Source organism: Corvus moneduloides, chromosome 19, assembly GCF_009650955.1.
Source record: "Corvus moneduloides isolate bCorMon1 chromosome 19, bCorMon1.pri, whole genome shotgun sequence".
Lineage (NCBI taxonomy): Eukaryota > Metazoa > Chordata > Aves > Passeriformes > Corvidae > Corvus > Corvus moneduloides.
The window spans coordinates 6,722,645-6,748,288 of NC_045494.1; the positions used below are offsets into that span (position 1 = coordinate 6,722,645).

The 25,644-nt window shown below is 54.0% G+C and overlaps 2 protein-coding genes and 1 long non-coding RNA gene across 7 annotated transcripts; 1 reads left to right on the forward strand and 2 right to left on the reverse strand.

The window, feature by feature from the left end:
* Window positions 1-79: 79 nt before the first annotated feature.
* Window positions 80-9,621, reverse strand: EPN3 (epsin 3). Of its 4 annotated transcripts, none has more exons than XM_032129072.1 (10): window positions 9,341-9,613; window positions 6,066-6,721; window positions 5,591-5,709; window positions 3,922-4,005; window positions 3,530-3,637; window positions 3,353-3,437; window positions 2,792-3,103; window positions 1,812-1,913; window positions 1,205-1,426; window positions 80-1,070 (listed from the first exon to the last, which is right to left on the reverse strand). In XM_032129072.1, exons 2-10 carry the CDS (start codon window positions 6,634-6,636, stop codon window positions 751-753), a joined length of 1,923 nt encoding a protein of 640 aa, XP_031984963.1. In that variant the 5' UTR covers window positions 6,637-6,721; window positions 9,341-9,613; the 3' UTR covers window positions 80-750. The 4 variants fall into 4 exon arrangements, with proteins under 4 accessions (XP_031984963.1, XP_031984964.1, XP_031984966.1 ...); XM_032129073.1 differs by lacking the exon at window positions 9,341-9,613 and adding an exon at window positions 8,067-8,090; XM_032129075.1 differs by lacking the exon at window positions 1,812-1,913 and having other exon boundaries at window positions 9,341-9,621.
* LOC116453535 lies at window positions 8,674-13,258 on the forward strand. Its single transcript, XR_004243848.1, has 2 exons — window positions 8,674-8,826; window positions 11,354-13,258. It is a non-coding gene; the product is annotated as an uncharacterized LOC116453535 (long non-coding RNA).
* MYCBPAP (MYCBP associated protein) lies at window positions 13,134-25,618 on the reverse strand. Of its 2 annotated transcripts, XM_032129068.1 has the most exons (19): window positions 25,054-25,616; window positions 24,269-24,399; window positions 23,208-23,355; window positions 23,003-23,106; window positions 22,344-22,518; window positions 21,475-21,590; window positions 20,653-20,803; window positions 20,358-20,473; window positions 19,574-19,674; window positions 18,848-18,956; window positions 18,335-18,515; window positions 17,629-17,816; window positions 16,938-17,084; window positions 16,513-16,785; window positions 15,588-15,709; window positions 14,727-14,842; window positions 14,164-14,279; window positions 13,758-13,973; window positions 13,134-13,283 (listed from the first exon to the last, which is right to left on the reverse strand). In XM_032129068.1, exons 1-19 carry the CDS (start codon window positions 25,511-25,513, stop codon window positions 13,179-13,181), a joined length of 3,075 nt encoding a protein of 1,024 aa, XP_031984959.1. In that variant the 5' UTR covers window positions 25,514-25,616; the 3' UTR covers window positions 13,134-13,178. The 2 variants fall into 2 exon arrangements, 1 of the variants encoding a protein (XP_031984959.1); XR_004243845.1 differs by lacking the exons at window positions 13,134-13,283; window positions 13,758-13,973 and adding an exon at window positions 14,428-14,506 and having other exon boundaries at window positions 14,199-14,279; window positions 25,054-25,618.
* Between the last annotated feature and the right edge of the window lie 26 nt (window positions 25,619-25,644).

Genomic DNA, 25,644 nt, shown 5'->3' on the forward strand with positions numbered 1-25,644 from the left:
TTGTCGCACGGGCACCCACAGCCGCACACCGGGCCGCTCAGCGCAGTTTATTGTCGCATGGGGCACCCACAGCCGCACACCGGGCCGCTCAGCGCAGTTTATTGTCGCACGGGCACCCACAGCCGCACACCGGGCCGCTCAGCGCAGTTTATTGTCGCACGGGCACCCGCAGCCGCCGTCGCCGCGCCCAAGCCCCGCCGCGCCCCGCCCCGAGAGCGGCGCCCAGCAGCGGGCGGGGGGCGGCGGCGGGACGGGGCCGAGGGGGAGCAGCCGAGGGAGCGCGAACCGCACAGGGTGGGAGGACCCCCAGCTTCCACCCCGGCCCCGCGCTGCCCCAGATCCCCGCAGGCGCCGGGGCAAAGCCCCGCCACGCCGGGGGTCCATCCCGTGCACCCGCCCGGCCCGGTGAGCGCAGCCCCAGCACGACAGCCCTTCGTAAGGGCTCCGCCGTGGCCCCTCACAGGGGAAGGGAGTTCCCTCCTGCCCGTCAAGCAGCGGGGCTCATGCTGGCTGCCCCCCAGCCAGCCCCACCGTGGCCCCCCACAGCGGCCCTCGCAGGGAAAGGGGTCCCCTGTTGCCCATCAAGCACGGGGGCTCATGCTGGCTGCCCCCCACAGTGGGCACGGGGAGGGGCTGGATGGGGGGCACCCTCCCGTGCAGTTTAGCAAACCCCCAAGTCTTAGTGGAAGGAAAGATTGGGGGGGATTGTAACAGCTGGGGAGAGGGTGAGAGTCCACATGTCCAGAGGGTTCAGAGGAAGGGGTTGAGCCCCCCGGGCGCGGACGGCGGGGCCGGGGGCCCGCTCAGCGGCAGTAAAGGCTGCGGCAAGGTGCTGGGGAGTTCGGGAAAGGTGCCAGCCTGAGGAAAGGCACTGGCGGAGGCAGGGAGAGCAGCAGTGGCAGCGGGGACGCTGCTGAGGGGCAGCGGCAGGGACGCGCTGTAGGTCATGGAGTTGGCGGGGTGGCCGGTGGGCAAGCCGGGCACTGGCGAGCTGGTCCGCATCTGATTCAGGGTCGGCTTGGGCTGCTCGGAGAGGCTGAAGGGGTTGGTGGGGGACGGCGTGCTCAGACCTGGCAAGGAGAGGACGCGACACGTCACGGCAGCCAGGCCACCCCCAGCCCTTCTCCTCCTCCTCCTCCTCCTCCCCTGCCCAGCACCTGCCCAGCCCAGGGAAGCCCCTGGCCAGCAGCCCTGCAGCACCTACCCGAGAGAAAGGGGTTGCGGGTCTTGGAGGCCGGAGTAGGTGCGACCAGGGAGTCCAGGTTGACCAGGGAGGAGGCAGCGGGGCCGAGGAAGGCCTCAGGGGTTTTACAGTCCTTCCGCTCCTTGCTGGATTCAGGCAGGGAGTCAGCCAGGTTGGCGAGGTCGAAGCTCTTTGCCCCATCCTGCCTGGTGCTGGGGAACAGGTCACCAAAGGGGTCGGGCTCTGGGATGGAGGGAGGGGAGATGAGACACATGAGCCAGCCAGGAGGCACCAAGGGTGACAGCATCCTCCCTTGTCACTGCACAGGGTGGCTGGCAACACACCCCAGGTCACAGTGTGATGTGGTGGGGCTGAGCCTGCAGCATGGCCTGCCCACGTATCCCCCAAGCCACCAAGAGACACAGCAGAGCTGGGGACACGGGTACACGCAGAAACCAGGGCTGCTCCCTCAGCTGCGGGGCAGACTGAGGCCACGGCGCATGCCCGTGGAAACAAGCTTTGGCCATGCCAGCAAGCAGCTACACACACCCTGGCCAGCCCTAGAACTGCCTCCCTGCCACAGGCAGGGACAGGTCACCGTCCCCACCTGCCCACTCCCAGCTCTTACCCACGGGGCTGCTGGACTTGGCCGAGGAGGGCGGCTGCGAGGGCTCCTGCTCCGGCGGCTCGGGCGGCTTTGCAAACGGGTCGAAAGCGTTCCCCCCTGGAGCTGGGGGGAAGAGGGGACACTCAAGGAGGGGAGCAAGCGGGGAGGTGGGAGGCAGGAGATAGAAGGGCAGGAGAGAGGCAGGGGTGGCTGCCTGCAAGGAGACAGAGAAGAGGGGGTGCAGTGCAGGGCATGGGGTTGGGGGCCAGGAATGTGCACTGAGGAAGGTTCAGATGAGCCAGATCATGGGATCATTGCAGACCAAGACACCCCTACTGCTCTCAGCCATTGCCCCACACGAAGCAGGTCCTTTTCCCAGCCCCAGCAGCAACAGGTGGAGGGGACAGGTCTGCAGGAATGCTTTAGCAACCAGCACTGGCCCCCAGACCAGGTTCTGCAACCCTCACCAGGGACCAAAACTGGGGGCAGCACATGCAGGACCTGCATGGGGATGGAGGGAACACCAAGGAGGAACTGAGAGTGACACTGAGCTTTGAAACAAAAGGCTGCTCCCACAACTGTTTCCCCATCTGCAACGTGGCACCTGCAACTAGCAACGGTCCTGTCTGGTCCTGGCAGGGTGTACAGGGGTCATTTGGGGTGAGCAAACAGGTATCACTAACGGGACACAGCATCACCCCGCTGTTGGAGGCCTGTGGGGCTGCCATCCGCTCCCATGGGACATCTCTATTAACTGCCGTGTTAATTAAAGCAGCCTATTCTGTACAGAGATAAAGCCTAGAAGTTCCTTGAAGTCTTCAGGATGCTGAGGGGTGAGCAGAGGTCCTGCTGATGGTCAGGAGGGTGGGGAAGGGGTGTTTGGGGAGCTGGTGGAAGGAGGAGGGGGGGAGAACCCAGAAATGCCCACTTGCAGGAGGGTAGTGATGGTCAAGGCTGTCCTCAATCCTCAGCAAAGCCAAAAGGTCCATCGAGCCTCTTACCAGGGGGCGGAGGCTGCTCAGGCACAGCAGCCCAAGGGTCGGGAGCTGGTGTAGAACCGGAGCCCTGGGGGGCTGGGGGGGATGCTGTCCCCCAGGGGTCTGCAGGAGGGAAGCCAGAAGACACGGGCACCTTCCCCCAGGGGTCAGAGGCTGCAGTGGTGCTGGGGGGAAAGTCCCAGGGCCCAGCAGAAGTTTGCTGGGATGAGGCGCTCGCCTGGGAGAGGGGCTCCCCACCAGGGTCTGGGACTGGCACCCAGGGATCCGCTGCACCGGTCCAGGCAGACGCCACCGGCTCCACTTTGGGTTTCATATCTGGAAAAAAAAGGGAAACTGTGGGAGAGGGGAACAATGCAGAGCACAGAGGAATGCTGAGTGGTGGGGATGTGGCCAGGGGACCATGGCTTCCATCAGTACCACCTGGGAGAGTAACAGAGTGGGCAGCAGAGGGAGGAGAAAACAGAGGTCCTCACTGTTGAGCTCCTGGGGATTGAGGAGAAACAGAGGCAAGGGACAGCTTTCTGCCACTGTCCCAAATTTTGGCAGCCTGCAAGTTGTCCTCACCTGGCATATCCCACGGGTCAGCAGACGTGTGGCTGGAGGGGGCTGGTGCCGGCCCGAATATATCTGCCAGCTCCAGAATAGAGGACTGCAGACAGAAAGGGAATAAAGAGTTAAGAGGAGCCTGTGGCAGACCTGCAGGATCACCCCTGTATGGCCACTCTGCCTCCAGTGCTGTACCTGGCTTTTCTTCATCTTATCTTCTTCTTGCTCTTCGTCCCTCCCTGGGGCGGTCTCCTCCACGGGTCTCTGCTGCAGGGAGTTCTCCCCTTGCCAAGTCCTCACTTCCTGTGGGGACAAAGGGTGAGGCCTGTGAGCTCAGCAACCCTGCAGCCAGCACCTTCTCCAGGAGACACACCCAGCACAGGAGCTGCCACCGCATCCCCAAAGTCCCAGCATCCGAGCAGACAGCTCCTCCAGGGCCGGATCCCCCGGGAGAGCACTCAGCAGACAGCCCGGAGCAGCGAAAGCAAAGCGGGCACCGGAGCAAGGTGATGTTTCGGGCTCCGGTGCCACAGAGAGAAGGCCAAGTGCAAGGAGAGCGGAGCGCCAGGACTGCGGGACACGGGTACCTTCTCGTGCTCCTCTTTGCTCAGCACGAGCGCGAGCTGCAATTGCCTTTCTTCGTCTGTGCTGGAAAGTGGAGGAAGTGGCTTCTGGCAACAGAGGAAATTGGGTGACATTTCAGCTTGCCCTCAGCTCGCAGGACTCCTTGGAAGTTGTCCCTCTCCTTGCTACTGCTGTTCCTGCAGCCCCTTGCCTGCCTGCACAGCATCTGTGCCCATCCAGCTGGCCTTGCCTGCAGACCCCCAGCCCAGTGTCCCTGTGCTCCCTAACCAGCTCCTGCTCAGGTTCCCTGCAGCCCCTGCCCAGCTCCTTCCCCAATCCCATCACCTGCCACTGAATTAAGGCTGGGATGACCCCAAATTAGGCAGCCAGCATATCCCCTGGGAGGCTTCTGGGGACCCTGATGCAATCAGTGAAGGAGAGGGGAAGAATTAGGCATCCCCTTGCCCTGGCGGCCTGCTGGGGAAGAAGGTTTGTGACACTGACCAGCCTCAGTTTGGGATTCTTGCCAGCCCCACACCTAGACCTGAGCGGACTGTGGGGAGAGGCTGTCCCTGTACCACCATGGTGGCCCTGATCACTCCCCCATGACACTTTTCCAGCAGTGTGGGGACTCACTGGGGCTGGGAGTGAGTACCCCCCTAGGGGTGTGCGTGTGTTGACAACCATACACGTGTGCACACACATGTGCAGCCCAGATGGACTCCAACAAACAGGCAACACTTTCCAGAGAGTGTTTCTACAGTGCAGCATGAGGAAGCTATAAATACTCCAATTCCAGGACAAAAATAGGGATATACACCCTGTTCTGCCTCCAAAAGAGCCTCCATCGGGCAGGGAAGACTGGCAGCAGCAAGCACCATCTCCAGAGCACATCCCCTGCCCTGGCAGGACTGAGCTCATGGTGCTGAGTGCCAGCTCCAGGGGATGCCCACCGGTCTGGGCATGCAGCTCCTTTGGTCCCCATGTCCCTCTGACTTTGTGTACTGGCTGTAACCCACAGGCTTGTCCACGCCATGCCAGCTGGTTGCCAGTGAGCAAATAATCCATCCCTGGTGGAAAAGGGGCCAGCAGATAGGAGAGGGGACAGCCTGGGGTGGCTTCACACTGGGGACAGCAGCTCACTTACTTGATTCCTCCTGGGGCTATTTCCCAGTGCTCCTTCTAGCCCAGTTTGAAAGGACCAGACAGTGGGAGGGAGCACCTGCCTGCAGTGAGCCCCCAGTCCCAGGGATGCTGCTGGCCCTGCATCCACACAAACCACTGGGCAAGGCTTTGCCTCCTAAAACCTCTGTGGGTAGGCAAGAGAAAGGGGGGAGCTTAGACCAAAAGTCCTTGGCAGAAGAGGGCAGCCAGGTTGGGGGGTGGGGGTTGGGACAAGTCCAGAAGACCCCCCACGTTCACCCTGGGGTCTGGGAGGCTGGACAGATCCCAGCCTGGTGCTGTCCTCTCTGAGAACAGGGAGCAGGGGCAGCCCATGCCTCCATCTGCCCGCTGGCGATTTTGGATGCCAGGCACAACGCGAGCAGCCTGGTGCAGTTGCAGGTACATGCACCAGCCCCAGGCAGCCCCCAAAATCCTGCCTCTTCCCAGGGAACTGACCCACTGTGTTCACAGATAAGGCAAGGCGCCAGGGAGATGCCTCACACCCCAGGTCAGGCAGGGCCACTCTACCTTCTCTGCCTCTTCCCGACTCATGGCAAGTGCCAGCTGCAGCTGCAGCTCCTCCTCTCCCGTCGTCTGGGGCCGTGCTTGCTCCAGGTCAGAGGCGAACCGTGGGGATGAGGATGATGCTGGTGATAAAAGAGGAAAAGGGGAAGGAGTGGCATCAGGACTGAGGTATTTTGGGGAGCACACCAGCAGTTTCCAGGCCTCCATCCCAATGCCCAGCCTCCCCAGGAGATGTAGCCACACATCAGAGCTCCCTACCTTGAACAAGCCATGAGTTTAAGGCTGGAGGCACCACCAGCTGCCACTGCTGCTGGCGTCCACCACTGGCCCAGCCAAATCTCTGCCCTATGCTGCAGGATGGGCTTCACCACCACCATCCCAAGAGGTGCAGAAGAATGACAGGCACCAAGCAGGTGCAAACCAAATGCAACACCTGCCTGCCCTGAGTGAGCCTGAGTGAGCCACCAGTAACACTCACAGTTGAATGAGGAGGGTGAGCCCCGTGCCCGGCCGTAATCTTCACCGTAGGGTGATGCCCGGCGGCCATAGGTGACCTGGTGACTGCCACTGCCCATGCCCTCCAGGGCCATGCGCTCCTTGGTCTGCAGTGCATGTGCCCGCTCCTGCTTCAGCCGCTCCTCGTCCTTCAGCAGCGCCATCACCTGCTTCACCTTCTCCCGGATGTTGATGCCCTGGTCCTTGCCGTCACGGTCCACATACTGGAAGTCCTTCAGCGTCTGGATGGTGTAGAGGTTCTCCCGGCACTGGTGGGTCACCTTCTCGGAGCCAGTTTTGATGAGGTAGTCCAGGAGGGTGAGGGCTTTGTAGACGTGACGCCAGTTCTTGCCGCTGTCGTTCAGCCGCCGCCAGATCATGCCCATGACCTCAGCGAAGGCCACCGTGTTGAAGGTGAGGTCGGCGATCTCTGACATCAGGGAGCTGGGAGGTCCCCAGGGATCATTGGAGGTGGCCTCCCGCACCTTGATCTCTGCCTCTGAGTAGTTGTGCACGATGTTCTTCACCTGCCGGCGCAGCGCCGAGGTCGTCATGGCTGTGTGGTGCCAGAGCCCTGCCGGGGGCAGGCGGGAACGGTGGAGAAGGGATGAGTGAGCACAGCCACAGCCTCACCGGCACCTGCAGCAGGGAACAGTGACACAGAGACCTCAGCATCACCCCAACCAGCGAGACCCCTCCCCAGAGCCCTCGGCTGGCACCAGGGACACTTCTCAAGGTGGATGTGACCATCACAGTGGCATCAGGTGCACCCTGCCGGGCTGCCACAGCTCACTAACCTGGACACACAGGATGTTCAAGGGGAAAAAAATCTCGTAGCAAGTGATACCCAGCACTGCAGAACCACCACAAGTTTTGAGTCTGGATTCAGCAAAATTTAGAGATTTTACCCTGCACTTCTGCTTCTAAAAGTAACCATCTGAAAATGGCAGCTCCCTCCTCCAGATCACGTCTGCCTCAGCTCCACTGTCCTGGCAAAGCTGATTTCAGACCCTCCCGGCCCTTGTGCAGCCAGGAGTTCCCCTGTACCCCCAGATGCACCACCTGCAGCTGCACACAGCCCTGCTTGTCCCAGTTGTCAGCTCAAGGCTCTCAGTGCTGTCAAGGCTGTGTCGTGCAAACCCAAAGCCTCGTCATGAGTCAGAGCCTGTTGCGACTCACTGGTGCTGGCAGATGCTTGGGTGGGTTTTCCCAGCAAATTTGGCAATTTTGCTCCTGCGAGAGGCTGGCGAAGTCAGGGTGCTAACAGCCAGCGCCAGGTCAGCCAGCAGGATGGATATTGCAATGCCCCTTTCACCAAAACCCCGAGCTATCTGAGACTCCTCTGTGCCCAGACACAGGGCTTGGGCCACATGGGTTGGCATGGCCAGGAGCTGCCCTGGTACCTCCCCACGGGCAATGCCTGTCCTTGGGATGCGCTGCACCAACACAGATGTGGTGACGTGGAGCAGTCTGGACCTGTCTTCACGTGAGCCTATCACAACCCTTTGCCCTGCTCCATGCTGGCCCTAAATCCTCACTTTCTCCCCGCATGGTGAGAAGACACTGTTCATCCTCCTTTTGTCAGAGGGCCAAGCCAAGGGAGAGGCAGAGGCTGCCTGGAGCTGCCTTGCCCTTGGCAGGGCCACACCGCAGGGCTGGGGCACTGAGCTGCTCCTAGAACCCCCACTGTGGCCGTGACAAAACTCACGGGCAATTTCTCCTCCATCCAAGATAACACGTGTGAGCAGAGGAATATCTCCCCCACACAGCAGTCTGCAGACAGCGCTTATCAGTGTCCATCCCACCACCCACCTCGGGTGCCGGTACCTCCCTGGACCGCAGCTGCTGTGCCACATCCAGCCCTCTCCCAGCTCGGGACACCGCTCCATCCCACCGGAGCTGGGCCAGGGCCATGCTGACGTGCCCACGAGCCATGCAGGGCGCCCACCACGCTCCCACACAACCTGTGCGACCAGTCCAGCACCTCCTGCTCCCGTGGGCCAGCAGCCAGGTGCCCCACGGCTCCGCCAGCAACATCTCCCATGAGTCAGAGAGGAGCCTGGCACCTCCACGCTCGCGGGCAGACGAAGTTTCTCTCGAGACGCTTCCCTGCACCGATTCCCTTTCGCAATGCAGCCCGTCAGCGTGGCCTTTGGATCCCGCCGGGAGAGCCCGTGGTGCAGACGGCCACGCCGCTGCCCGCCTGGCACGGAAACGCCTCCGGGACAAGGGCAGCAACACAGCAAAGTCCTCCAAGGACTTGGCTCCACGCTCTGCTTTCCACCAACACCCAGGTGGAGATAAAGTCACGTTCTCCAAAGGTACCACCAGCCTGGAAAGCACCAGCAAACACACTGGCAGTCCGAGGAGGAGGCAGGGTGGTTCCTTCTGCCTCCAACAGGTTTCCTAGCTGGACAAACCCCAGGTCCGGTGACGGGCTCCCGGCATTGCTCATCCCGGCCAGAAACCTGACCCCAGCTGGACTTTGCCCACCATGAGATGGCCTGGGAAGTCTGAATGGAAAGAGATGGGAAGCATGGGCTAGGGCAGGGATGAGCGGAACGTAATCAGGGCTGGAGCTGTCAGCGGGGTTAAGAGCTGCGGGTTTACCAAACACAATATCATCCCCCCCCCCCACCCCGTAATATAAAGGGAGTGAAACAGAAGCCGTGCGGGAGATAAGGCGGCAGCACCCAGCAGCTCATATGGAATTACTGCAGTGACCTTGACCAAGAGGTGGCCAGGTGGGAGAAGGACACGGCTGCGGAGCTAGGTCCCCATCGCCCGCGGCCCGGCGCGGGGGTTGCGGCGGCGACGCGGCGGCGGCGGGGAGGGGGGGGGGGGGGGGGGAACGAGGAGGAACGGCCTGGAGGGGGAGCGGGAGGGATGGAGGGGCTGGAGAGGGGGCGAAAGGGTCCGGCGAGGGGAGGCGGGCCGGGGGGGGGGGGGGGATTACAGCTCTATCCTTAATCAGGTGCAGGGCTGAGAGGAGCAGCGCCCGCCATGGGGGGAGCAGCAGGGAACGGCCCCCGCAGCGCTCTCGGCCGCGCCGCCGGCTCCTGCACCCGCCCGGCTCCCGCTCCCGCAGCCGCGGCGGAGCCCGAGCCCGGCCCGGGAGGCGCCACGGCACCGAGCTGCCCGCCGGGGCCCGGCATCCCCCGCAGCCCGCGATGCTCCGGCGCCCAGAACCTTCCTCCTCCTCCTCCTCCCCCTCCCTCCCTCCGCAGCCCGGTGCCAGGGGCGCGCAGCCCCGGTTACCTGCGCGGTGCTGCCGCCGGTGCCGCCGGTGAGCGCGGGCTGGAGGCGGCCGCAGCCGCCCGCTCCTGCTGCGCGCGGCCGAGTTGCCGGGCTGGCTGGGCAGGTCCTGGCGGCAGGTCCCGGCTTAACCCCTTCGGGGCCGCCCGGGCACCGGCAGAGGCGCTCAGCCCCCCCCGGTGCGGTGCGGCGCAGCGCGGTGCGGTACCGGCCGCGGGGGATGCGGCGCCGAGCCCCTGCCCCGCCGCATGCGGGAGGCGGGGATGCTGTAAATGCTCAGTCACTGCCCCTGCTCTGGCAGCCAGCCAGACGCTGCTCGCTGCTGCCTGCGCGCCTGTATTCCTTTTTTTTTTTTTTTTTCCCCTCCTCCCCCCCATTATTTTTAGATAGAAATCCACGTCCCCGAGCGCGGAAGAAGCTCCGAGGGATGTCAACCCTCCCCACCGCGGAGCTCCCTCGCTGCTACCCAAGGCCACGCTCGCAATTTGGGTTCTTTAAATTATTATTCTTTTTTTTTTTTTTTTTTTCCTAGGATCTAAATTTGGAGCGGGTTCTTCCCCTGCTCTGAACAGCTCCCGGAGCCTGGCTGGGGGGAGAGAGGGAGGCATCAGATGACATGACAAAATAAGTCATGTCTCTCGATCATTTCAATGCCACCCCCTCTCTCCCGGCCTCTGCCTTCCATTTTAATCACTGACAGCCCTTCAAGTATTATGGATATATATAATCTTTTTAATATCATTGACATTTTCCCCGATGGAAAGCATCTCGGGGGTGCTGAGACATTCGGGAGGGGGGGGCTCGTGCCTTCCTGCCGCTGCTCCTGCCACACAAAGCACAGAGCTGAGATCCATCTTGCCCCAGGGTCCTGCCTTGGGTCTCAGGGGAGGCCATGTGCCTCTGGGGGCTTTGCAGATCTCAGCAGCCTGACATTCCCAACAGGCTCTGGCCATGCAGGCTGAACAAGCATCTAGTCCCACTCCCAGCCGCAGTGTGGGAAAAGAGCACATCCAGCATCCAAACCCTCTGCAGGTCAGCCCGGAGAACATCCCAGCTCGGGAAGTGGCAGGCATTCTTCATGGCAGCCCAAGCTCCAGGCTTTCCTCTTCCTCCACTCCCAGTGCTCCTGCTTCACTGTGTCAGATTGTGAGGCAGACAGCTTGCCTTTCTTCAGCCAGTGATTTTTTATAAGCAAACAGAACCGTTCCATGGGGAAAACACCCCAGGAGGTGTTTTTGGAGCTGTACAAATGTGGGTTTTCTTTGCTGGGTGGCCCAAAAGCCCTCAGTGGGAATGGGACCCAGCAAAGCACTGCTTGTCCTCAGCAGAGCCCGGCTGCTCACCCAGACCCCCTCTGCCATTGAGAAGCCTCTGGAAATGCACTGTAACGTCCTGCTTGCAGCATTTTCCTGCAATTCCCCCTCTTCCCATCCTCTCTGGTGGTGATGATGTCTTCAGGCCCCACTCACGTGATGGGTTGGGAATGCAACTCCCAAGGCCAGGAAGGTCGCTCACCTTGGTTATTTAGCAAACACAACACAAATTATTAACACTAATACAAATAATGCCCACCTTTGGGAGAGGGGAGAGGAGAAGGAATAATTTCCTTGCCTGGCTGCAAGGACTCAGCCTTACAGGGCTGACAGACTTGAGGGTCTCTGTGCTAAGGACAGAGCCCACATCTCACTGTAAGTGGCCTGTAAATGAGAGGTATATGTTTCTAAAACTGCTCTGTGGAAGCCAGCTCTAATACCACTGCAGTTCCCGCCGTGTTACTTCCACAGATCAATGCAAAAAGGGAAAAAAAAAAAAAAAAGCAGCTGGCTCAGAAAAAGCTGCAGCAGCCAGCCAGCAGAGTATCACAGTTGTTGGCCCAGCACATCCCTTCCTGCATGCTGCTTGTACCTTGTCCCCTGAGGACACCCTTGTCCAAGGCTGGAAGAGGCACTGGCAATATTTATGACAAAAATTTATGACAAGAAATTAGACTATTCACAGGTTTGTTCTCCTTTGCAGAACTCCTATGCCACCCACCCGCTCTCTGCCACCAGGGAAGATGCCAGCACAGGACATTCTTCCATTGTACGTGACTGATGTAAAACTTGGATCTACCTGGTGGTGTATTAACAGATTTTCCTGTGGGTAGATGAACACATGGAGCCTGGTTTCAATAGGCTGGACTGAAGATACGGATCCATGGAGACATGGATAGGCTTTGCCATCCTTTACGGTAAAGCTCCAAAGGAAAGGATCCCTGCCTCTGAGACAATCACGTTGCCTCTAGAACGTGCAGACTCCCTCTCTCCTAGAAACAGATGGCTTGAGCAGTTTGAGTTGGGCAGATTCACAAGCTGATAATCATCTCCAGGGAGGCAGGAGCTATTGTCAGAGCCTGTGAGACACACCCCAACTTCAGGCCTTTTTCCTCCTAATTCTCAAAATGTTGCTGAAATTCTCACTCCAGGAATGCTGAGCAGAGACATTCCCTTTGTGGGTCTGTGCCCACTAAGCCAGAGGAGCCTCCTGCTGCTACAGAAGCCAAAATGCTTCCCCACAACCCACTAAGAGAAAACATCTCAAAACACGAGGGGCCTCACCTGGCCAGTGAAAAAAACCAAGCTGTTCTTTGCCATGGTACTGCTGGGAGCCAAGAGGAGGAATAGATCCTCTCCCCAGGGACAGCACAGGAGAGGCAATGAGAAAGCAGAAGACGCCAATTCAGCAGAAGGAGCAGCCATTTCACGCTCCATGGGCAGCTCCAAGCCGTGTGCCAGCCCAGGGACAGGGGCACGTGCCACTGAACTCACGGCTGAGCGCTGCTCAGCACGGACAGGCATCTGCTGCCTAAGAGCTCCAGTGGGATCACCATCCCCAGTTAATGATCTGCTCTGATGTCATTGCTCTACAGGGCCAAAGCCTTGCTGGGGAATACTGTCCAGCTGCTTTAGCAGGAAGGTGGCACTTCCTGACACCAGGCGAAGACAGACCCCACACACAGCTCACTCTGCCCTGGGAACCTGCTGCAAGTGAAGTCCAACGTGCCACGCTCAGGCGTGGGATGCCTCCACAAAAAGCCCCATTCCAGCAGTGATGCACACAGATGGAAAATGGTGATGAGCCCAGACACACAGGCAGATGGACAGACAGGAGGGGTGGCTCTTACACAAGGCCTTACCATGGCTCACAACTTTTATAGCACACATTTTACTGATTTAATTCAAGAGTGATTAGTCTTGGCAGGAAGCATGTAAAACCTGGCTCAGAATGGGGCATGGGTACCTGGAGCTCAGTGGAAAGAGATGGCAAGATCAGCACAAGAAGGAAATTTGTGAGTGCAAAACCAGGCAGGGTGGCACACCCCTTGGGACAGTGCTTTTAGTGGGATCCAGAATGCCTCAGAGAAGCCTCCTATCAGCAAGTCCCAAGGCGAGACTGGACAAGCAGCCAAAAATATGATAAAAACCAGGATGGATTTGTCTACTGTCCTGGTACCAGTGTTCATGAGTACAAGGAACACCCTGCTCACTCACCTGCTAGCCAAGCACAATCAAGACACAAAGAACATACCTCGTGTCGACTGGCACTTTTAAATTCTCCTTTAGCAGAAATACCAGTATTTTCCAGCCTTAACGTTTCCTGAGGTGGTGATATTTCTTGCCTTGTCTCTTCTTGGCAAGCATCATCTGTAGCAGTAACAGATGATCTAGCAATAGTCTCACATCATAGTGTGTCAGAAAAGAGGCAGCCCAGTATTTGTAATCACTGAATCACTTCAGAAAGAAGAATCTCCACTCCATCTGTGTAAACATGGTTATTTATTTTTTTTAAAGGAAGTCTATTTCTACATACAAAGGGCTTCACTCTCCCACTTCAGAGCATGTAACTGCTTTAGATCCTCAAATAAAGATACCATTTCACTCACCATTGAATCCAGAAGCCTGTAAACCTGCAGAAATTCAGAGAAGACAGTTGAGTGAAAACACATGAAGAAGTCCTGGGGCTGAGACTGACAGAGATGGTTTCTGAGGTACATTTTCATATGGGCACACACACAACCACACAGAAGTGGCAGCCTGCTGCTAACAGAGCTCTAGTAATAACTTCCCTGGCTATGAAGTGTGTTTAACATTATCTGAGGCACAATTAATTCAGCTGATCCCTCCAGAGTCTGCAAGCAATGCTAAAGACATCCCAGATACAAGTCCCGCATGTGGCTATGTGATGGCTGGATTTCTGCTAACAGATTCCAGGCTGAAACAAATTAATTTGGATTTCACACTTACCTTGCTGCAGCACAAGGGACATGTGTCTGCCAGTTTTCTGAGTTTAACAAAATGCTTACCTCTCTCCCTGAGCCTCAGTGTGCTTTACAAGAAAACAACAAAACCAAGACAATGACACAAGCTTTGGTCAGACTCACTTCAATGTAGAGCTTTTCCTGGTATTTTTGAAGTGAAATAGAGTCCACCTGCTCCTGAGCAGGTTCTGCCTCATCTGTAGGTGCAGCTCCCTCTCCCACCTTCTGCTTCTCATCTCTTCCTTTGACAGACTTTTCTCCCCCTTTTATGTCCTGCACTGAAATGGAAGATACTCGCTTCTCATCTTTTGTTTTCAGCTTTCTGCTGCTCGAATGATCCTAATCAAGGACAGACCAAGGAAAAAAGGGACATAGGTCAGGACACTGCTCAGACTGCTGCAAGACGCACCTCCCAGCAGCAGCACCTCTTTCACTGGGTTGGAAATCAGCTTCAACTCAGGATATGCAACCTCAGGATGGATCCCACTGTCCCCAGCACTCAGGGTTCACCAAGCATCCCAGCACCTACCGATTTCCCTGATGACCCTCTACTTTTTTTGCCTTCTTTTTCCTTTTTCTCTTCTCTTTTAGTGGCTGTTTTGTCTTCCTTTCCTCCTTTTTTTGCTCCTCCTTGCTCTACTTCCTCTACAAAAGAGAGGACTTCAATTAACCAAAAGCATCCACACATCCAGAAAGTCCAGCCCACTGCACTAGCACAGTGGGAGTGTGTTACTTTTGCAGTGTATTTTCCTCTTTTTATTAATCTGAGCTGTACTGCACTGAAAAACAATACCTTGAAGAGTTCTTTGTTTAAATAAGGAATGAAGAGGTCTCACTGAGGCAGTGTTTGCTGGGTCAGTCCGTGGCTACACCTAGTTGAATTAAAAGGCTTTTTGTGGGGGTGTTTTTTTACTGATGCCAAACCACAGATCCCAATTAGTATTGTGAGAGTCACAAAACCTGCCAGTTTTTCCCTGATGCTTTTTCTTCAGGGAGACATGCTGAAATTGACATTTCAGTTCAAATTCATCATGTTTTCTGTATTTCCAACAGCCCACAGAAAGCAGTTGCTGTGCTAAAACCACCATTTACCTGTTTCCTCTGGAACAGCTTCTACATAGGTGTCCTTCTTAATCAAACCAAGCAGGGATCTCAGCCTCAGAGAGTGACTCACCAGGTCATCAACTGCTCCACGCCACAGCTGGAGGCTGAGAAAAGGATCAGGATCAGAAGGGAGACAGTGCAGCAGCTGCCACCTTGTCTGAGCCTGTGCCCAGAAATGAAGGCACCTTATAGCTGACAGCTGCCCTGTGCAACTAAACCAACAAAACAGCACCCACTGTCTAAATATCTGTGCAGGGGGATGCTAAATTGCTTTCCTCACGTTAGATCCCTCCGAGATCTCAGTGGTTTGCAAATCAACAGGCTCCCAGGAACCCATAAATATTACTGTGAAACTAGGTCTGCTCTTCAACATGACACACGTTGGTAAATCAGCATCAACCTGCTCTGTGTTTACCAAGAGGAACCTGCATCATTCTAATTTAGAAGCGACTCAAAGCTGTTGAAATGTTTACAGTCTGAAAGCCTGAGCAAAGAACAGAGAGACTGTATGAGGGAGGAGACAGTTATCTGAGTAAAAGGGTACAAAAAATACCCAAAGGTTTCATAAATACAGACTGGAATAATCTTGCCAGAAATAATCTTGTACACTCCCCAAAATTACATGCATTTAATATTCTAAACTTATCTCCAGGAAAAAAAAAAAAAAAAAAAAGGCATTTGGGTCCTAGACAGCTGCTACAATTAAGCTATAAAAAACCAGAGTGTAAAGATGACTTCTAGACCTCGTATAATTATGTGCACTCTGAATCACAACACTTGCAACAGAGCTCGCTGAGGCTGTTGATCCCACAATGTTTTCAGAAGCTTCTCCTTGCAAAGGTAACCCACCAGAGTGGATACAGAAGGTCTGACTGAGTTGGTTTCTGTTCAACACACAGCTGCAGAGCTGCCTTATTGAGCTGGGCCAGTGCTTCTTCCCGCTGCTCCTCCCCAGGGATTGACATTATAGCCTGTGAGGGAAAACACACAGGGGCTGTGGAGTACTTCTCAGTCTTCATTCCCAGTCCCTGAGCTCAAAGGAGCAGCCCACAGCTCTCTTCCTGGACACCAGTCTGAAACCAGGCTGCACTGGGCACTTACACACCCAGATGTGGCTTCCTACACAGCTGGGATATGGCCAAGGTACCCAAGATCTGGGGAGCAATCCCAGATTCTCCCATCAGACTGATATTAAGCCCCTTTGCAACTTCAGGTGCCCTGGGAAAGAGGGATTCTATCAAGCTAGAAGGCTCCCTAGTAAAGCTTAGTTATAAAAACAGCAGAGAGATTTCCAAGAGAGCACAATAGAAAAACCACTGACAGAATCCAATGCACTCTTGCTTTAATCTAGGGAGGTCTGTACTTTATCCACAGCCTGTCATGAGCGCCCTCTTAGTTCTCTGATGAATAGAAAGGACTCTCCAAGGAGAGGAGCCCTTGGGGGGAGCCCCAGGAAGCTGTAAACCCAGCCTGCCCCCCACATTCAGTCCTGGGATGACAAAGCTAACAGGGGAAGAGCTTAAAATATCTATTATATTGTGTGGTTCTCTTTTCCTCTTCACACAACAGCCCACAAAGTCTCTCTTGGGAATCTCTTTACAAGAGCGCTGAGGGTGTGGTCAGCAGAGCCAACAGACATCGTAAATCTCTCAAACTCCCAGCACACTGGCAGCAGCCCTTTGGGTGGGCTCACACTGGGGCAGGCTGGGCTGTTTGCAGGGAAATTAACACACCATCAGCTTGTCACAGCACCAGTGGGAACAGAGGTGACCACCTGTTTAAAGTCCTCGAGGGAAAGATTCCATCCTGAAGAACCTGCTTCTTCCTCCTCAATGCTCTTTTCCCTTGAAGCCTCCTCTGATGTGTACTTCCCACCTGGGAGCTCCGTGGTGCTGCTCTGGGCAGAGGGAGTGCTCTCCAGGTACTCTGTATCCCCTGCAGTGCTCCTCTGGTCCAAGGGCACATCCTCCTCCAAGACTGAAGGCACAGTGAGGTGCTGTCTCCATAGTTCATGCAGCTGCTTTACCACTTGATGCTGATAATGCAACTGTGGTAACAGGGGAAAAGGTAAACATGAGCTGCACCTTCCTTCTTCAAACCCAGCTCTTAAAGCTCCAGAATCCCAGGGATGCAACAGCCCCATGAGTCTGCCCTCCCCTCTCACTTCAGTTGTGCAGCCCATCCAATAGCAAACATCACCTTGGGATTTTTCTTGTGGAACAGCTCTTCCTCTGTGACACAGGCATCCACAGGAGATGGGGTGCGCTCGGGGGTCCGAATTCGGTGAAGAAGTTCATTCAGGCTGTCTTTCACTATAGCAGCACGTTCTCGAGCAGCCAGCTCACTCTGAGGCACCACAACAACAACACCACATGTGAGTCCCCATTCCATATGCAAGCACACAAATTCAGTCCCACTTGTAACCACACTATTCATTATACAGAATTACAAGGACATGAACAACTGCAAACCCCATTGAGCAGAGCAAGACTTCCAACAGCTTTTCAAATGAACCCTACAAATCCTCCCCCAAACTACACTTTTCAAACCACAGTGTAATTTTCAATTTATACCTTAACTGCTATCATAGTGTACAGCAGTCAATCCCCTTCTCGCTAAGTAACTAATGAAATTAATTACCAATAGAAATTTCATTCTTTAAGTGTGAACACTTTAGGAGACACAGTCATGTCTTTAGTAACAACATTACAACAGACTGCAGAGTTCCTCATGTTATTTAGCAAACCTGCTCAAGTATGTGCAGATGTTCTGTAAATCTCACTCTCAGCAGCAATTGCACAATAAAAATACCATGTTGTCCGCTCCCACCCTTATCCTCTATTTGCATATAAAGTTCAAAGCTCAGTTACCCAGTTACATGCTTGGTTACCTCCACTTTCTCTCTGAAGTCAGCCAATTTATCCTCATACACAGCAATTCCCCAAAGGGTCACCTGAAGCAGAGCTCCTCCTAATAACAGAGGATGTGTCCTAAATTCCCAGGGCTCACTGAAAATGCCTGGTCTCTCTGACTTGAAAGTAAAGGAAAAACTTCGAGTTTCTCCAGGCAAGATTACACCTGAAATAAGAGAGGAAATGCATTGGTCTGCAAGAAGCCACCTGGTTAACCTGACCCTTTTCCAACACCATCCCAAGTGTCCTTATCTCTCTAGGAAACTCTTTCTCCATAGTTTAGCAGGTTATCACACTTCATCCAGCTATTGTTCTCCTTCCAGACTTACTCCCAGTCCCTATGTTCCTGAACTGGTGGTATTCCCACTGCACTCTCCTACAGCAAGCTCAGTTTTCTCTCCAGAAGATTATGCCCCGTTTGCCATCAGAAAATGATTCATTTCTCAATGTTCCACCCATTTACACAAAGAGCAGGAGCAACCTTCTTTCCTTTAAGTTCCAGGAGAGGGATCTGCCTTGCACAGCTCTTTTAGGGTGAGTCAGCTCTGACACCCAGGGTGGCTTCCTCAGGAGAAATCACCCAGCAGTGCTTTGCCATTAGTCAGACTCCACATGCCAGGTAACTCCCAAATTCCTGCTCTCTGCTTGAGGTACAAAGGTCTTGGAGACCAGCAGGTCTCATACCTGGTCTGGTATCAAAGTAAAAACAGGGTATCCTCCTCCCCTTGGAGGGGATCTGCTGGGGAAGCCTCATCCAGTTGTACCAAATGGCAGCTTTGCCATCATTGGTCACTGTCAGGAAGCTTTCAGCCTTCTCACTGGTCAGAGTCTCAAAGGTGAGCCGGGCAGCAATGCCAATTTCCTTCTACAAGGAAGAAGAAAAGGATAACAATTTCTGCTCTATCTGGCAGGATTTATCCTGCATGAAGTCATAGCTCAAATGAAGGGCTGAGCCTTGGTAGGAGAACTTGTAAGGCAGGTCCAAAGCAGTGGCCATCATACAGAGAAAGCCTGGGAATCTGACCCTCACACCACAACCAGAGCCCTTCTGTTCCTAGATCTCTCTGGAGCAAACATAGGGACACTCTCTTACGTTCAGAATAATTCTGTGGCTTTGGAGTGACACTCATTGTACAACTGTGACTTGGGAACTCAAATAGGCTTAGCTTGACTAAACAATTAAAATCTCACAATTACCCTGCAAGTAGTGATGCCCTTGATCCAACGAGCAGGCTCGCCACAGAAAACTAAAGATGGAACCCTTTCAGCTTCTGGAACCACAATGAAGGAGTCACCTAAGGGGTCACTGGTAAAGAAAACAAAAGCCAGCATTTTGATGGAGTGAAATCCAGAGAGGAGAGAACCAGGGGTGATTTACAAGGCCCTGTAAGGAATAATCCAAATTAATGTTTTCTCACACAGTAATCTTTTTAGGGACAGAGCCCTGCAGGTGAACCCACTGAGCTACATGTCACTGGCAAGGAGGACAGGACAGCCAGAGAGTATTAAAGAATGAGACTTGTCTGAGGCACATGAGTGAAAAAGGACAAGAGGCCCCCAGGTTGTGCCTGTTACAGATGGACAGGACAGGGAAAACCAGGAAATTAATGATGGAAGGCTACAAAAAGACAACCAAATGGAGGTAATTGAGAGTAGAATCCCACCCTGCCTGATGTAAGCTCTGGAGCCACACAGAGCCAAGACTGGAGGAAGAGCCTCAACAACACTTTTCTCTGATTCTTGCTCCTCAGACACAAGGCCCCAAGGCACAAAGGCTCCTAAATCTGGTGATTATAATATAAGAATATGCCTCTTATTATGTCCCAGCGGAGACTCCATTCTAGATAAGAGCAGCTAAGGATACCCTCGCAGACTGGTGGTGCACACCCAAAATTCTTTCTTTAGCCACAAAGTAAAACTTACAGGTTCTCAATCTCTTCAGAATGGGTGGTATGTCGAAAAGCCTCAGCTGAGACAGATGTGAAAGGCTGCCCTTTGCCAATCACCTCCAGTCCTTCCAGATCCTGGACATACACAAAAATGACCAACTCACAAAGTTGCTCTTTTATATAGCAAGGACATTAAAACACTAGACAAATGCACCAACTCAATCAAGTAAAGTGAAGTTGTGATATCTTGCTCCTACAATGGTTTTTAGAGGTATCCAAAGAATGCTCAAGGGACATGGGAAAGAACCAATTCTGAGATTCCCAAGAATCCTAGATGATTGCATTCCCCACTACCAATGATGCATGGAGAAAGTCTCCTTCACACGTTTCTCATCCTCAGAGACAGGTTTCAAAGACAAAAAAGTGAGGTTTGTTCTGTTTTTAGGAGGAGGAGCCGCCTGCCTTCAGGAGATTATTTCAGAGTGTGTCTTCACATGGGTAAAGATCTCTTCCCTCTGCCCCAAGGCACTAAATCAAAGTCCTGCACCAGTACTTGGCAGGTTTTTTCTTTTCCTAGGTCCTGGCAGGGTTTGGGGTCCTTTTCTGAGGCTCCTAGACTACTCCATGCAACACTTCAGGAGGTCAGACAACTCTTTCATAGGTGTGGCCCTTTGGAAATGTGGGAACTTTCAGGAAAAGCACTGTGGGACCAAGTTTTAGTTTCCTCATGCTTTTTTCACGTCCAGCTCTTGGCAATTTAGTTACTGTACAGCACTTGACAAGAGACACAAAGAATGTCCTTGCTCCTCTGGCCTTACCGGCTTACAGAAGCCCAGCTCCTCTAGGATACATTTTAGCTCCTGCCGCCGATGTTTCAGGAACAGACTCTTATCCCAGTTCAGGTGGCAAGGAATCTTCTTTGGAGGCTTCAGACCTGTGGAAACACCCATACAAGAGCTCACTCTCTACATACCCACATGCCTATCAAATTTCATTTTCTGCCAAACTTTGGCCTCGTGGTGTTTTAAAGAGGAGGCTCAGCAGGGAAGGATCTGCTCCCTTCACACTTGTGCCCTCTTTCTTTGGGATCTCCTCTATGCAGTGTTCCCTTACCTGTTTCCCTCTGGACAGTGCGGGGTTTCCCCACATGAGTGAGTGGCTCTGGGTGCCCACATTCCGTCCGGGTCAGGGTCAGAGTCAGCCCGGTGAGTTCATCCCCAATTTGCTCAGGAAGGCTCCAGAACTCGCTTCCCACTCGGTATCCCTAGGGTGGGAAACAAGGCTCCCGCTGACACAGAGTCGTGCAGCTACCTGCTATTTTCACAGGCACTTGAAGCTAAAAAGAAGAGGTCTAACCCTGCCTATATGAGCATTTTTGAAGTCTAGGAATTATCCCTTCCTGCAGAGCAAGCCAAAATTTCAATCAGGCTGCTGTCAAAGACAAAAGGACTTTCTTCTATCCAGTGCATGTGAAGGTTGAATGATATTAAAATAAAGCCTCACACAAATGCAAGTTCTTTGATAGTGCTATAAATGTACAAAAGGATTTTAACACGATACTCCCATAACCCTCATGCCTTACCCTGCCTTTTCTCCATGGCAATCACTAAAATCCAATCCGAAGCTATCAGATCTTTCTGCCCCTGGAACAGCAACTGTGACACATTCCCATGCCACTTCCCAAGGCACAAGAGTCTTTGGTAAGAATCAAGAAATGCCACTTGCTCATCACCACTTTCCCCTGACTGGTATGGATAGCACAGTTCAGGTTTTTTTTTCATGTCCCTGAAAGCTCTGCTCACACACCAGGCTGAGGGACTCAGAGTAGCTTTGATAAACATCTCCTGACAGCACTTCAGAGGGTTGCTCAGAACAGTGTCTGTGCTGTTTCGAAAGAGCAGCACAATCAGGACACACAGGAAGTGGGGCTCTCACCTTTCCAGGAAATAGGGCAGGGAGACTCCGGTCAATGAGGTCACGTTCTTCCTGGATTTGCCTGTAATTGTCTGACACATTCATCAGCAATTCATTCTCTGGCTTGTGAAGAATTTCTGTAAATAAGAAACGTCACATCATCGGTGCTGCACTTCTGGGCACACCTTTGCCACTGTTACCATTCAGCTGTAACCCACTTACACTGTTCCCTGCCAAATCACTGTCCTCTCCCCAACCAAAGCCACCAGCTCACCTTCCCACCACATCCAGAGCCAACAGCACGAGCAGTGTGGGAGCTCTGAGTGATGTCTTAGGTTTTAACTTTCATATTTTCACATCCTGTACTGCCCAGTGTGTAACTCGGAGTTTCTTGTAGCCTGTTAATTTCTGCTCTCTCGTGCCAGGCAGACATAACAAAGCCTCTCCAGGCCTGCTCTTCAAGGACACTCAGACCATCCTAGGCCCAAAAAGTATAAACCAAAAGGCCTCTAAGGGTGGCAAGCTGAGGGAAATTACATCATTAACCTGAAGCTTTAATTGGAGAATTAACCTTGATATGCAAATGAACCAAACCTATAAAAGTGTGAAGAACTCGTGACCTGCTGTCCATCTTGGGGTCCATCTGGGCAGTGGCCTCTGGCTCCCCGGGGTACCTCTGAAGGCCTTTCAAATAAATACCTGCCTTATTCCCTTACTCCTGTCTAGTCTGTTTCTAGGAGGCCTCTTAAGGCATCATGAGAACATGGAATTAGACTGCAATGGCAATAGGATTATCCCTGATGGGCAATGACCACTGCGGGTTGGTGTGGGGACATCAAACTTTTCAACCTGCACACAGAATTTCATGAGACCTCCTTAGCTTTTCTCACCTCCTAGGTGCTTCTCCTGCTTTTTCCTCATTGCCATATGATGGCTCCAGTTCTGGAAAGCTTTGTGCTCTGCTAGTTGGGCCTGATGTGCCTTTTCTTTCTTCTCTCCTCCATGCTCCTCTTTTAAAGCTGCTGCAGTAACATCTGGACAAGGAACCTTAATAGCATCTGCTAGCTGATGAGGAATGGAACATTAAATGAACCTCGCCATGCACACCAAAACTGGAATGGGAGGGGGGGAGAAGAATTCTTCAGATTGACAGCACTTTTACACCAGCACTCTGAGAGGAAGGAAACCAGGGCAGTAGGGACACACTCAGATACAACAGAAGTATTTATCTGACTAGTGAGACTCCAGCAATGGCATTGCTGCAGCACCAGCTCTTCCCTGACACCATCAGCAGGGCACAGAGGGAAGAGGAAACCTGTGTAATTGTTCCTTCCATGACCTGGTCCTGCACACAGGACTCCAAAACCTGCTGGTGCAGTTTCTCCAAAGGCAAACCCTCCCCCAGAGTGTGACAAGGCTGGGAAAACCACACCTCAGGCCTGGCCTGCTCCTGATAGGTGCTGGAAAACATCGAAAGGTACTGCAGGCACCATACTCCACCTCTGGAAAAGTGCCACGCAGCAGCATTTTCCTAACTCTATAAACCAACCTGAGTGTTTTCTCTGGCCAAGGCTTCAATCTCTAGCTCCTGGAGACTTCCCAAAATGTGATGAGGGAGGATCTCTTCACAGTCATCATCAAACTGTCTTGGTCCTACAACACACATATAAAAATACCCAACCCCAGAGCCAGGTCACTGAAGTTTGATTTAGCAAAACCAAAACCCAGAGGTAAGATGTGAATTTGAACCCTACCAGGAAAAGCCAGTGGTTCCCTGGGTGCCTTGGGGGGAACAGAACGTGCTACGAGATGTGCCACCTCCTTGGGTTGGTATTTTCGGATGAGGTTGCTCTTCCTAACTGGAATTCTCCCAGCATCACGGGGAAGGCGTGGAGCATGGAACTTCAGGAAATAAAACAGTCACAGTGCAGTTAGGTACACACTGACTCACCTTCATTCCAGCTGATCCTTTTAGGATATGCACAGCAGTCACATCAGCACAGTTCCTGTAAGGGTCCTGAGAGTCCTGGGTAGGGACTTTTCACACAGACATGTAATGACAGGACAAGGGAGGAATGGATTCAAACTAGAAGAGTGGGTTTAGCTCAGATATTAGGAAAGATTCTTCTCTGTGAGGGTGGTGAGGCCCTGGCACAGGGTGCCCAGAGAAGCTGTGGCCACCCCATCCCTGGAAGTGTCCAAGGCCAGGCTGGATGGGGCTTGGAGCAACCTCTGATAGTGAAAGATGTCCCTGCCCATGGCAGGGGGGTGGAAATAGATGAGTTTTAAGGTCCTTTCCAAGCCAAATCTTCTATGATTCTTCCCCTACAAGACACCACACACAGCTGTGCAGATACCAACTCAGTTACTGTCTCACTCCTCTGGGCCCTGGTTGCAGGGGCATGAAAGGAGAGTTTTAAATCACTTTCCCAAGAGATTTCTGCTGCTGCGTCACTGAAATGCTTCCACTCACACACTGTGACCTGAGTTTTGGAACAAAAGCCATGAGAGCTACTAAACAACTTACAGGTCTTATTAGATCAGAAAGCTGAAGATGTAATTTTGAAGAAGCAAATTACTTATCCTTACATTTGAAAGGACTGTATAGGGACTTCTAATCCTTTACTTTTAGCAATTGAACCTGATGAGCTGACATTTTATCATGATAAAAAGCAGGACAGATAAAATGGAATGAGAAATCAGCTGCAAGAGTGATTTTTGGCTTAAGTAAATAGGCAGTACCCTCTGTTAAACACACAAAAGGAGTGTGTCAGTTAAGGCAGCTGTTTCTACCAGTAAAAATACTCATACATACTTTCTCCAGGTCTTCCACCCTTATTTCAAATGCCTGGATGTCCTCTCCTTGCAGAGCATATGGAACAGGCTCGGGCTCAGGCTCTTCTGCAATTGTTGAACAGGGCCGTTCAAAAGTCTTTTGCTTCTTGCCTAAAAGACAGATGAAGAGACTTCTTCAGTCTCCCAAGGAAGCACCATATTCCTTTCAGCCTGGTTAATGATTTCCAGCTGAACTATGTTTGGGGATTATTTCTCTTTAAGGTTGCACAGAACAATTAAATTTAGCATCTCTTGTAATTGAAAAAATCAACTTCCGAGAAGCTGCAAAAACCAAAGTGGGTCAAGTAGGAGTGAATTGTCTCACACTTTATTCTAGATGAGAGACAACGGGTAAAATAAATGCAAATAAATACAGATCCCTGCAGGTGGAACACATTCCTGGGAAGTTTCCAGCTCCAGCTGCAAGCACACAGATTCCCTGCGCGCACCCAGCACGACTCGGATAACACAGCACCGGATTTCAGCAGCTGTTCAGGGGCAGAACAGCTCCGAAACAGCCAAACCGGGCAGAGCCGAGTGCGCGGCAGCTCCGCCCGCTCAGGGGATCCCACCAGGGGCTGTTCCCCCTTAACCTGCGCGTCCACTCCCACTGGGACCGGCTCCTTTTCAAAAAAAAAGTTATCACAATAATGACAGGAGGTCACTGGCCGGGGAAGGGACTGGCTCCGGCCGCTCCAACCGCGGCCCCGCCGAGGCCGCAGGCCCGGCCACCGCTGCCCAGACGCGCCCTTCTCCGGGCCGTACCAGCGGGAGTCCAGCTCCGGGACCGACTCCCCCGCCGCGACGCCATGTCCCGGCCACCGGCACCGCCTCGGGCACCGGGCGAGCACCGAGCGGCCTCCAAACGGGCACCGAGCGGGCACCCGGCGGGCACCGAGCGGCCTCCGGGGCACCGCCCCCTGCTGGGGCTCCGCGGAACCGCTCCGCCGGGCGGGGCGCGCCGCGCGCATGCGCAGCCCCCGGCACGCATGCGCCATGGACACACAGGAACGCACCGGGGCGCCGAGACAGCCGGGACACCGAGGACCCTGGGGCTGCGGGACACCGGGGACACCGGGGACGTGGGACACTGGGCGACTAGGGACACCAGGGTGCCGGGACACTGGGATCCAGGACACCGCGTGGCAGCGGGATACCCGGACACAGCGGGATACTGGGGCGCCGGGACTCCGGGATACCCGGACACCAGGGACACTGGGGACATTGGAACACCGGGGCTCCGGGGACAGCAGGGACACCAGGATCCTGGGCGACTAGGAACACCAGGGCGCCGGGATACAGGGACCTACCCTGCAGTAACACCTCCCCCTGGCCGGCGCCCCTGCCCCAACACCC